The sequence below is a fragment of the Ixodes scapularis genome, unplaced genomic scaffold, assembly GCF_016920785.2.
Source record: "Ixodes scapularis isolate PalLabHiFi unplaced genomic scaffold, ASM1692078v2 PGA_scaffold2__306_contigs__length_199485367, whole genome shotgun sequence".
Lineage (NCBI taxonomy): Eukaryota > Metazoa > Arthropoda > Arachnida > Ixodida > Ixodidae > Ixodes > Ixodes scapularis.
Window position 1 is genome coordinate 106,382,762 of NW_024609857.1, and position 13,041 is coordinate 106,395,802.

General features: G+C 46.9%; 1 protein-coding gene across 1 annotated transcript; it reads left to right on the forward strand.

The window, feature by feature from the left end:
• Positions 1 to 1,896: 1,896 nt before the first annotated feature.
• Positions 1,897 to 12,573, forward strand: LOC8041191 (PR domain zinc finger protein 1). The gene is made up of 4 exons (XM_029974821.3): positions 1,897 to 2,013; positions 3,145 to 3,318; positions 5,376 to 5,748; positions 6,424 to 12,573. The coding sequence occupies exons 1-4, from the start codon at positions 1,948 to 1,950 to the stop codon at positions 8,424 to 8,426; spliced, it is 2,616 nt and encodes an 871-aa protein (XP_029830681.2). The 5' UTR covers positions 1,897 to 1,947; the 3' UTR covers positions 8,427 to 12,573.
• The last annotated feature ends 468 nt before the right edge of the window (positions 12,574 to 13,041 follow it).

Genomic DNA, 13,041 nt, shown 5'->3' on the forward strand with positions numbered 1-13,041 from the left:
ACGGCACACGTTTACAAATGTCTGCTTTTTAGCGCACAATACAGCCTATAATGTGCATAAATCATCATTAACATACACTTTCGTGCACGAAATTCGTCACGTCTCGTCATAATAAACGATCTTGAAAAACATAATTCCTGTATAGTCCGCACGCGTAGATAGTCCGCACAGCCAGAAATTTCAACTTTTAAACATGTATAGTCCGCGGACTTATAGCCCGGAAAATACGGTACTCTGACCCCAGGGATAACTGAGCGAATAATTTTTGTAACCTGTGAATTCACAAAGCTCGAAGTTCTGCCTGGGGATAATGAAACCAACCAAAGCTCGTTCTTGTATTGTTTGAGTACATTTTACTAAATTGGATATGAATTCTTCTCACCGCCAAGGAGAATCCGGACGGTAAAGCAAATTGCATCACTGCTCTAATTTATTTTAGCTCCGTAAGGATACATCAAACGCGCATTAACAGAAATAAATGCAGGGATGGCTTTCCTTGCGCTTTCTTTTTAGAATGCCATAAAGTATTCGTAGCTGCGCATAGTTTTATAGTTCTTCGCCAGTAACTAGCCTCTAGTCAAGTTTTTATCTGTGAACCAGGTGTGAACATCTCCACCTTGAGAAAAGTTAAGTGCAGTATGAGAAGGGTCCGGTTTGCAAATGAGCGAATCTAAGGTGTTTAATTAGAACATCTAAACCTTGGGATTACAGGTTCACTTTGTCTTGTAAACTTTATTGAACTAAAGTGACCAAAATTGGAGCTTCCCCAATATCATTTCTTTTATTTTTTCATAGGGGAAAGCGAAAAGATTTTCAAATCGAGTAACGCTGCCTCATTCCTTTCTAGTGCTAAAAAGTCCACGACCAACATGCAGGCCTTTTTGATAAAGTCGTAGCTGGTCATGACACTGCATTATTGATTGACTGATTGATTCCTTCATTTATTATCACATAAGGGCCCCGAGAGGGACTCTATGTCACACCCCTACTTGTTTGCAGTCATTCTAAAAAAATGATTACAGGCATTCAAACTTGCCCCAGAAAGTCGTCTTTCATCTCTATGAACAACAAAAAAATAAAATAAAATAAAACTACACCGTTAAATTTCTAATTCTTTCCCAACATCTTACTGACGAAAATTCAAAAAAGCAAAATAATTTAGATCTTGCATATACTTCGATATAATAATATAAAAAAAAGAAACAAGAGAGAAGAGAGAAGAGGTTGTTGTGTCTCTGGATACCTATAGAATCTTTGTTTCCAGAGTGAACGGGATCTCCAAGTAGCCACGTAAAATTGACCACAAAGTCGCGTCGAGACATGCTCAAGAATCCTGTTCGACCACAACGGATTCAGACGGGTAAACGAAATAGAACGCTAAACGGAGCTTTCAAGGCTATGCCCGCGCGCCAAGCATCCTGCGGCAATATAGTCTCAGTAAAAAAAAAAAAAAAAAAAAGCTGCGAAACTTTTTTTTTTTTTCAATTCAAACAACACACGTCCCTTCAAGGTATTCCACAGGCTCCCAGCCAACAGAGAATAGAAAACTACAAATACAAAAGAACCCACGAGGGGCAATCAAAGCAGAAAGAACGGCGTCACCAGCTGCCCATCGCGTACAACGCCACATTAAAACCAAGCCACGATTAGCAGTGCCTTCGCGAGGGCGATAAGCGACGGGCACTGTCGCAACGGGAGTCGCGGGAGCGGCGGCCAACTGTCCCCGAGAGCACGGAGTGTGGTCCGATAACGTCGTCGTTGGGGGCAGCCAATAAAGGAGCGACGTCGACAGTGAAAGTTGTCCGAGGCCTCTCCTCACCGGCCGACGAGGAGAGTAGAGCAAGTTGAGACCGGGGCCGGCTCGCTGGACCAGACAAAAGTCGTCCAGCGATGCGCGGAGAGGAACAGACCGGAGCTCATGGTCCCCGCCTGGCCTTGACCGCCACTATGGACGCCGTACCGGCCTTCGCGGTTCCTCTTGACCTACACACCGTCGCGGAGTCCGTCGATGATGTAAGTGGCCACGGGGGAGATCATATATAAGCTATCGCCGGTGCGGCGTTCCTTTGTTTCGGGGTGTCGTGTTTCCGGGCTACGCAGATTGTGGTTGTCCCCCACACATCATCGCGGCTTTGTTTCGTTGCTGCTCGTCGGCGGTATTCGTGCACGTCTTCGACATCAGAATGTGTGACGGTGTGCAAGAAAGAAGACACCTGGATGTATCTGACAAATGCTGCTTTACGATGTGATAAGTTTCTTCAGTCTGACTCCACGTACAAAATGTGGGATAATGGTATTTATAATGGATCGTGCGCTACTCTATTCGTCGTGGATGATCTTTACAAAATGGATTTGCGATGTTGTTGGCTGCTCACTGATGATTAGATGCGTAGTTAGTCTGGCTAAGTCCGATTGGCTTTGAGGATTTAGGATACGAGGAATCGGCTGGGAACGCGTCTGGCATTTTGAGCTTCGCGATTGAATCCGTGTTTTCTTGACTATAATGCGACTTCAAAAAATATTATAGACTTAGTACAAAGATCAAATGCTGCCAATTTATGATAAAAATGTTCGCAACTAAAATGAATAAAATCTTGCTCACACATGTGACTTCCTCCAGTTTATAAAATGAAATAAATGTTAATTAAGACTTTGCACCAGAAATAACATTAGTCGATCGAATATATATTAAACTCTGAAAATGAAAGTCGAAGACGCAGTGGCGACGTTTTGAACTTACACTTGCCTGCCTAAAGTGACATTGCAAAACGTTAATAGTCGACAACGGTCGAATGTTATCGACTACATCGACGACGGTCGACTAAATCACACTTTTTAGAAATATAAAGTCGATCGACACAAAGAATTTTAGTGTTAGATAGCTATGTCGTGTTTGACTAATATGTGTTGACGATTCATGCTTGAAAGATATCGAAGACATCAGGGATTGCGTGCACATAGAACATGTACATAGAACGCGGGTTTGAACCCATAAAAAAACAGAATAGCGCAGTCTTCCCTATTAACTCATTCACAAGACTAGTGATGTCATCAAAGCCAAATTGAACGTACCCGTTAATGGCAGTCTTATTCTTGCTCAGCGTTTGTTCATAAAAATCAAACGTACGTGTTTTTTGTTTACAGGTGCATATGATGGAAGATGGATCCGTGGACCTCAGCAGCCTGCGGGAGGAAGACTTCGAGCATCTGGCGGTGTACCAAGTACGAGACCAGCCATGCGAGGAAGGACAGACCAACAGGGCCGAGGCCTCCCTGCCCAGAAACCTGCTGCTCAAGCCCTCGCAGACACTCAGCGACGTAAGTGTTCGAGTCTCTTTATACTTTTCCTGGTAGCTCGCGTTGCACTGGGCATGAGATTAATTTTTTATCGGCCGACTTTTTTTTAAGAGAGTAATTGTTCTGAAGTTTGCGATGCACGTTAAAGGCAAAATATTTATTGCAGTCGTATTGGGTTTGAATGCCGACCAGCTTCTGCTGTAGAAACACTTGCGCCTAGTTATTGCTAGGGTATTGCCTTCATGTGCGTTTTTTTTAGGGTGAAGAGATCTGGCCATTTTGTCCCACACTTTTATTTTTATTTTTTGTTCAGAAGCGAGTGAAAGAGCGTGTCTCTGCATGTGTTTGTGGCGCTGACTGTGCTATGGCGACATTTTGTTTTCGTCCATTTCTTTGTATTTTCCCCGTGAGCGCTTGCTGTCGGCATCGGGTACTACAAAGGGTGGCATCACCCTAAACAGAAGGACATTGAGGCACCCTAGTTGTTGCTATCTGTTTTTATCTTGTGCTTCTTCGTGTATCACATTATCCAATTGCATGCGTTATTTAGAGGTGGTTGATTCTCTGTTCATTTAATGACTTCACTTTTTTAAAAATAATTGTACCTATTTTTGGCGTGGAACTTAGCTAACAAACCTTGGCCTTTTTTAATATTTCTTTTATATGCGGACAGAATGGCAATATATGGGAGTACATACAACATGCATAAAAATGTGCTTGTGTACAAAGGATGTTAGTAGGAGACTAGTGTGACAAAAGGACAAAATGCATAGCAAGCTTAGAATACAGGTATGACAAAAAGTAAAATTAAAAAACCGACACTGAGAAAAGCTGCATCATTTCAGTAGTGCCATCAAACTTTGCGTGTGAATAAAAATATGTCGCTGTTCATTCGTTGTCGTCGTCGTCGCCTCTTGTTTCCTGTAACATCAAGAAGCATTACTTTCGGTTATTTTGAAAAGACCACTCGTAGTTGTATCGTTTATTCGCTAGGACATAAAGCAAGTATTCATTAAACGCGTTTTTTTTTTGTCTAAAACGTTTATTGTTGATTGTTAAGACAAAAAAAAAAACATTCAAAAAGAGATAAGTTTGGGCAGGTACATCCTTTAGTTCAGATGACAAGTCCTGTCCTGATTTTAGTTTCTTCACTGCACATTCACGGCTCTTGATGATTGGCAATACTGGAACATTTTTATCAAATTCAACGGAGCATCTAAAGCAAAACAAAAATGCCATAAAAAGAAAACACAGAACTCTTTGTGTTTTGATTCTCAGAAGTCAGCCTGCGCCGTCTGGAGCCAAAAATTTGTTGAAAATAAGGCGTGCCCAGTTTTACGTGTGAAGGCCGCGCGAGGGCAAGAGAGCTTTGGGCAGCAGCGACAGTCCCTGCATTGCAGGGCGAGGGGCAGAGCTGCCCCGGCGGCAATCGGGGCCGATAGCGCTCTGAAGTGACACACTTCCACGATAGCCGGGAGTCACTGACACTTTTATCACCCTCAAGGACAACCAGAACTGCAGGACTAACACCAAGGTTGGGGTCGATAAAAACACCCCCGCTGAGGTGGAATGTTACCTGAAATACCGTCGCGCGCTTGTAAATGTCGTAATGCTAGGACTATGTTTAGGAACAAAACGAGAATGACGAAGTATTGACGGTCCTCCGCCAAGTCACGAATCACGATAGATATCTCGAATGCAGGTACTGGTTTTATTGGCCAGCGTAGTGAGTAGTCTGGCTACTACGGCACCACAACATCATTGGCATTGTAATGGCTGTTGAACCTAAAATAAATGGAGGTATACAAGCATAACGTAATGCATTTTTTTTCTACAATATAAAATTGTCCTGAGGGGGCGGGTCTGCCTGGTATACCATTATTTTGCGAAGAACATTATACCTTAACTTTGAAGTCCGAGGGCCATAGTTACGACGACTAGCCGGAAGTGTGACACTCGATGTGACGTGCACTTCATCAAACTAAGCACTGATTTCACAGTAATCAACTGCTCGGTCACATGCACACCTCAAGTCCCCGTGAAGGTTACTCAATTGGTGTTTCTGCGCTTTTTCCCAGGTGCTGGGTGTCTGGAGCACGGACTACATCCCACGGGGGACGCGCTTCGGTCCCCTGACGGGAGAAATTTACCAGAAGGACGCGGTGCCGGCGAACGCCAACCGCAAGTACTTCTGGCGGGTGTACGATGGGTCCGAGTCCTTCTACTACGTAGACGGCTTCGACGTCAGCAAGGCCAATTGGATGCGCTACGTGAACCCGGCTTACTCGAGCGAGAACCAGAACCTGGTAGCTTGCCAGGTCAAGCAGGACATCTACTTCTATACCATCAAGCCCATCTACCCCAACCAGGAGCTCCTGGTCTGGTACTGCCGGGAGTTTGCGGAGCGGCTCAGCTACCCTGTCACTGGAGAGCTCATGCTCCAGAGGATACGTGAGTGCCCGCCTTCAATCCAGGGTAGAAACAAAGTCTTATGTCGCAAGGTGTTAGTGTGAGTTCGAAAGACAATTCTTTTCGTTCTTTTTTAATCTCAGTCCAGTTAATCTTATTAATCTGGACTGAAATTTAGTTGCTCCAGATCATGTTATTAAAAAAGGCATATGGGTTAGCAGAGTGAGTGGCCGAACAAAATCAAATGGAGTACTAAATTTTCAAGACACCCAGTTTATTAAACAAAAAAAAAATGGTCTGGAAAAAGTTAAAGCTTCCACCGTAGGGACTTTGAGTAGATCGTATTCTAGAACTACGCACTGCTAGTGGGGCTCGTGCCGTCACTTTAAAGCACTCATTGAGCACGGGTCCGCTAGGCCTGCTTTCCCAACGCACGATCTACTAATATATCTGGTCGAAGAGAAGAACGCCTTATTCTTTATTATTGAACAGGCATACTAGACACATAATTGTTACGTCAGAAGAAACAAATTTTTTTTACTCAGGAGACACGTGCCTAATGCGATCATGACTTCTCACACAGAAAAGTTATTAATTGTAACTATTCTTAGTGCACTATTATTTGCAGTCGATGATGATATCTATTCTTTTACCTTGCTCGTACTACTGTTATGGTTTTGCGGTATATACAACTGAATTATTTGTTTGTGCTTGCAGGAGAGCAACTGCAGCCCGCGGACAAAGACGACTCCTACTACTCCCGGCCGCACCAGCTGACGCCGCCCGAGGGCAGCACTCGCAGCGACGAGGGCTACCACAGCAATGGCGGGCCCGAGGACGGGCTCACGCCCCCCGAGGACAGCAGCGACAGCGACAGCGAAAACTACGTGCTCGACTTCAGTGTCAACGCCAAGCGAAAGCAGCCCGCAAGTGGCGCCGGAGCGGACAAGGCGGAAGCTGACAAGCGAGAGGACAAGCGCGAGTCGGCCGCTGTCGCTGCGGAACAGCCGGAGAAACCGCCGCAGAATGAGTTTCGGAAGGTCAAGATCAAGATGCCCAAGGCGTACCACTACCGCAGTGGCGGCGGCGCGGGTGCCTCCACGACGCCACCTCCGGCGGTTACGACCACCAATGAGAACCCGAGCCCCAACAGCACCAGCTCTCCGGGCGGTGGTGCGCACAAGGAGGACGAGAAGCGACCGGGTGGACTGCGTGAGCCAGGGAGTCCCAAGTATCCCAGCGTGCCCCGGTTTACTGAGGACGTTCTGGAACGCAGCGCTAGCTCGGCCTTTTCTACCTACGAGGGCATGGGCCAGAGGATCTCCCCGCAGAGTCCCAAGGGTCCTCCGGCTCCCGGCATCCTCGAGAACCTCCTTCTGCAGCGGTACCAGGATCGCGGCGCAGCCGACGGCAGCCCTGCGCTGCGCAGAGAATCGCTCAAGGAGCCTGTGCGTGTCATCGTGTCGAACGAGGTGTCGCCGCCCGCCGCTCCCGACTCGAACACATCGGGCGAGGGTAACCACCCGCCGCTCATCTTCCCGCATAAGAAGAGCATACGCTTCTTACCGAGTGGAAACAGCCCCGAGATGCACAGTCCCGACTCGACGGACAAAGCGCACCAGCAGCCCGCAGTGTCTTCGGCTGTGGGCCCAGGGTACGGCGTGCCTGGCACTGTGCCGGCCAACTATCTCTACATGAACGGCATTGCGCCTATGTTTTCGCCGGCCCACTTCAACATGTACGCGTACTCCGTGCCCGAGACTGTGCATTCGTCGCTGGCGTCTCCATCAGCGGGGATGTCGCCCTACCCGAAGTTACCCGAGTTTGGCGGCGGCCACCACGCGCCGCATCATCCGATGCTGCCATTACCCGTGGACAAACCGTCCGGCAGCAATTCGCCGGGGGCCAACCGACCATACTCCCCCGGCAGCAATCCGAGGGGTTACCGCTCTCTTCCATACCCGCTCAAGAAGAAGGACGGCAAGATGCATTACGAGTGCAACATCTGCTACAAGACGTTTGGGCAACTTTCTAACCTAAAGGTGCACTTACGTACACATTCCGGCGAGCGACCCTTCACGTGTTCCGTCTGCGGCAAGACGTTCACGCAGCTGGCTCATCTTCAGAAACACCATCTCGTCCACACGGGTGAGAAGCCGCACCAGTGCGACGTCTGCAAGAAGCGGTTCAGCAGCACCAGCAACCTCAAGACGCACCTGCGGTTACACTCTGGCCAGAAACCCTACGCGTGCGATCTTTGCCCGGCCAAGTTTACGCAGTTCGTGCATCTCAAGCTGCACAAGCGGCTTCACACAAATGAGCGACCGTACACGTGCCAGACGTGCAAAAAGAAGTACATAAGCGCTTCCGGCCTGAGGACCCACTGGAAAACCACGTCCTGCCAGCCCAACATGGTTCTTGACATGGAGCTGGACAAGAGCTCCAACGGCTACGACTACTCCCAGATGGACCTACCGTCGCCGACGGGGGTCGACCCTTCCAGGCACCACGGCATGTCTCTGGGGCTCCTGGGGCCCGGTAGTCCCGAGGAGGAGGACTACCCGCATCACATGCTCCACCATCAGGGCACCAGGGACGACTACCCGCCGTTCGTCAGGACGCACCTCGAGCCCAAGTCGACTTCGAGTAGCGGGCCTTCGTCTCCTGACGACGACCTCTCCAAGAAGTGCCACCCGACGCCGGACAGAGACAAAGAGTGACGCGCAATGGTGCCGCTGTTCGCGCAGACTCTGTACAGGAAATCTCGCGCCAGGTGCACGGTTCGTACGCGCCCCTTCTTTCGCCGGTCTTCCAAAGACCTTATTTATTTATCGCGCGACTGCGAAGGAGAGGTCTGCAGGCCGGTCCATTTCCATCGACCCCACCATACACGCACACACACAAACATTCCAGGCGCGTGCCCCTTCCCTTGGCCCCTCTGGCAACCGCAGCTAGCCGCCGGTCGGTTGGCGCGTGTCTTCCCCTGGAAACCCACCGAAATATTGACGGGAAGCGCTGAACATCCGCCACGAGCGACACCTGTCACCGACGAGCGAAAGGAGCGATTGCACTGCGTGCACAAGGCTTGATGGCGAGTGCACCCCGTGTACTCGTCATCCAGACCGGCTCTTGGTAATGCGCTAAAAAGGAATGCTAATTTTGTAACTAAACGAACAATTTGTTTCAAGACTCATTGATTAGGGCGTGATATTCTTTGAACTGATATTGGTACTATAGCCTCGAGATTTGAGCAAGTGAGGTACCAAAAATCAGAACGGAAGCTGTTTTGATGTTGTCTTCCGAACCTGCCTTTTTTTTAAATCAAATCCCTGCGCAAGTATTGCTTTTTGATCTGATTGTGCACTTTACTATTTACCTACGATCTCATCATAAACAAAAAGTTCTTCCGTCGGTAGAAGTTTTAAAAATGGATCAGGAATTTGATTATAAAATGGCAGACGGGGACACACAATGCGAAGCAGTCGAAATTTTGAATTTAAAGCTTTGTAAGCAGTTTATGTTCAATATTAGCTTCCAATTATGCGTCTACACCGCAAACGCGATATCCTTTTTAGCGCATACATGCTCATATCGGTGAGAAAAAACATAGTGACCGCGACGGATGCTCGCTTAATTGGAAATTACGCGATTTGGTCAGGGATAATTCATCGAGTGCTTAAAATTGTTTCACCTATATATTTCACGAAGTTTACGAGATAGCTGTCGTTACTGCCAACGAGTACATAGGGAATTTTTACATAAGTTAATTAGCCTTGCGCGCCATTTACAACAGGCTCTTTTTTGAGCAACATCGGAAGCTAATGTTAAGAAAAAAGAAGTACCGCACCTTTTATTACAGTTGTGCAGTGCTTCACATTGCCGTTTTGGTCGGGTGTACATTATTCCATCTTTTTAAGCGCCTCTCTCATTGCACGGGAAGAAAAAAAAAACACGTAGTATTTATTTCACAGAGCTTGTACATAGCTAATCAAAAGCATCCTCGACAATGGTGCGCAAATTTCCCACGAACTTGGCGAAAATTGTGTTGTGACAAGTATCATTCAACATTCCCTCGCGAGGGTGAAGAAGGCACGCCATTTTTTCTTGGAGCTGACGATCCTTTGATAGGCCCTCGGCCACCACGATACCCTGCTTGTGCCAGGATAAAAAGAAATGTGGGTTAAATATTTATCTTCCGTGAAATCGTCAGGACGTTGCCTTCGTGGCGTTTTACTTTTTCATAAAGTATAGAATAATATAAAAGATGAATATATATGTCACCGCGTTCGACACAGGTACACACTGTTACTCTAAGCCCTCCTCTATATTTCAGTTCCAGACACGCGCCTGACATGTCTCCACAACTTGGACCACTCAAAACCCTCATTGTTGCATCGTGACTCGGGCAATCCCACACAGTCTTCATAGCGCCGCACGTGTCTAACACATAAGGTGTTTGGCCTGTTTTACGGATTATAATTTTACGGTTCTTCAGCGTACAACTATCGATCTCGCACAATTAAGACCTGAGTTACGCGCACATAATATCCGAACAAAAGCTTCAGCTCTCGTGTCGTTTTTCTTCGTTTGTTTTGTGTACGCTGTCGGTCATAATAGACCCCTTTCAAAAGTCCATCAGACAACACTGACGGCTGTCGTATTTTTTTGGAACCGAGCACGGACTCGTGTTCAGAGCGTGCTGCTCAATGTGGATGCCCTGAAAATATGGCGACTTAGGAGCGGCTCCTGAAGCGCGCGCACTTTTGAAGGGGGCTATTGTGCCTCTGGCAAATCGATCCTCTCACGCAAAGACGGAAAAACGACGGAAACAATAACGGAGTGTACCTGCGCCCTCCTTCTCTTACGTCTCCAGATTATCTTCGATGATCAATGTTCTAGCTTACGTGTAGCTCGACTACGTATCTTTAATACGTTGTTGTGTGCACAGGGACGAATATGAGGAAGACGCTTGAGGCCTGTGGAGCAGGATATATTCGTGCTAAGATACGCTTTCAGCGAAATATAAAAACAAGCATAAAAAAAGCAGGCAGTATGTCGAGCATCTTTCAACTTCTTAGAAGACGTCAGGTGCGTGTACTCGTCTGACTGTCATTGTAAATTTTAAAAATTCGATGACAAATTATGCGACGGATTCTTTGTAAAAATTGCGAAAGCAAAATGTTCACGAATCCTCGGAAATTTGTAATTTAAACATGTGGTGAAAGCTCACGCAGAACTATCTTTCACGCACACCTCAGTCTCCATGCACGCTGCAAACTTTCTAAATGTGGTACTGGTTGTTCTGGTCATCCTTCGCAACTACCGTGTGGAATGTTTTGCCTCAAACTACCCTTTGTAGGCTGTCTTCACCTCTACCTCTTGCGATGTCTAGATTCCTAGATTGTGCTCTCAACCAGATAGCCTTTACGTTTCCCGCCCTCCGTCTCACCTTAGCGTCAGCCGCCTCGCAGGACCAGCCGAGTCAACCGTCTTTCATTGCGGCTGATGTCCACCGCAATAAGGAGTTTTCGTAGATCGTTTCTGACGTCCCACAAGGCTCTCCGCAACACCCTACGAGATAAGAATCTCTGCAGACAAGTCTAGCGGCGCGCATGCGTAGTAGCAGCATCCTCGTTGCGCACAGCCTAGCGGACGGAGGAGAGCGGTCTACGAAAATTTTCCACTCAGATGTGTAAGCGAGATTTCGGTTTGTTGGTCGAAATTCAGAGAGAGAGAGAGAGAGAGAGAGAATGAACTTCATTAAAGGACACAAATTGAGTGTTAAAAATTAATATGAAACAGTTCTTCGCTGGGGCGTGCCAGATACCCTCTGTAGTTTCGGCTAGTAAACGTGCGAATTTTCCATCTTGGCTTGGACTCTGTTAGTTCAGTTTGTCCTGAGGTGAAACGGAGTTTCTGAGTTGTCGAGAGAGTACCCCACTGCCCCATCCGCCACGGATTGTTCAAGTCGTTTTGCGGGACCGTGAAGCCGATTTTTCGCGCCGACGTCTTTGAACGACTCTGGAAGAATCTTCAAGTTGGCGAATCGTAGTATAGCGATACGGCAAGATAAATAACAAAGCTTGAGAATCGGTAAACTTCGTAACTCGCCGTAAGTCAGGGCGCACAGAAGAGGGACACCCGTTGCAGTCTCTGACATCCTGATTTGGCTTGAACCGAAGGTCACAGATTAGCGTTTGTACTGCACTGGCCAAATTTCCCAAGTAAAGCGGAGAAATCGGGCGTCATTTCAAAAGATAGGAAAACATATCTTAGTTGAACGTTGATGCTGCACTCGTGTCCAATCGGTGGTACCCGTGCTCAGATAAACAGCCGTACAGCATTGGTCAAATGTAACAGGGAAAGCGGATAACTGAGGCGCCGTTTTACAAAACGGAGAATTGTTACGAGGATGCATGAACCTGTGCAGAGTAACAACTCTTCGCATTTGTGAGCCCAAACAATTGCGGCGTACTTGAACAAACCGTGACGGTGAGCTGTGTTCTGAATAGACCCTTTTCAAACGCCCATCAAGCAACATTGACGGTTGCCATTTCTTGGACGCCAAACGTGTGATTGGATCCGAGACGTTGCCGAACGCTTACACAGCCTTCGTGTCCAATACGTGCTCAGAGTTTGTGACCAAGCAATGACGAGGGCGCGGACTTTTGAAAATGGTGTATTGTCGAATGCGACATGCTAACCTCTTCGTAGAAACTGATGATATACTTCGCGTCAGTTCTTTATTTTCTCGCCCAAGAGCAATCTTCTCCTCCTACTAGTGTACTTCCTTTTCTTTTTCTCTCGTGCCCGTCAAAAGTGTCGAATGTGGAACAAAGAAAATAAACGCTGCGTGTCACAATCCAATCTCTATCGTGTTGTCGTTTTTATGTTTTGGGGTTAGATCTAATGACTTTAACTGAATCTAGGTCATGTGTTCGCGTGTCTTTTCCCCCACAGAAACAATATTTCAATTACTCTCTCTAGCAGAAAAAAAATATCTATAATTATGAGGGAATCAAGAGTAACCATAGTTTAAGGAAAGAAGAGTTAAGCGTTCGCTGAGGTCAAAATTAGGATGAAATCTGACTAATTGAATTAATAACGACTTCATTAGATCATGTAGCCTATATGTGCTGAGACAATCCGAACACGACTCGCAATGTTGTTTGCCTTTCAATATCAACTCAATTATTAGGAAAGTCACAAAAATGACGTCCACATCGAACAAACTGCTTGAATGCCTTTAAAGCTGACGGAGTAGCCTAATATACATTGATGAGTCCTCGTCGTTATTGTGAAAAGGTTTTAAACTTTCGTTTCCTCCAATTTTGT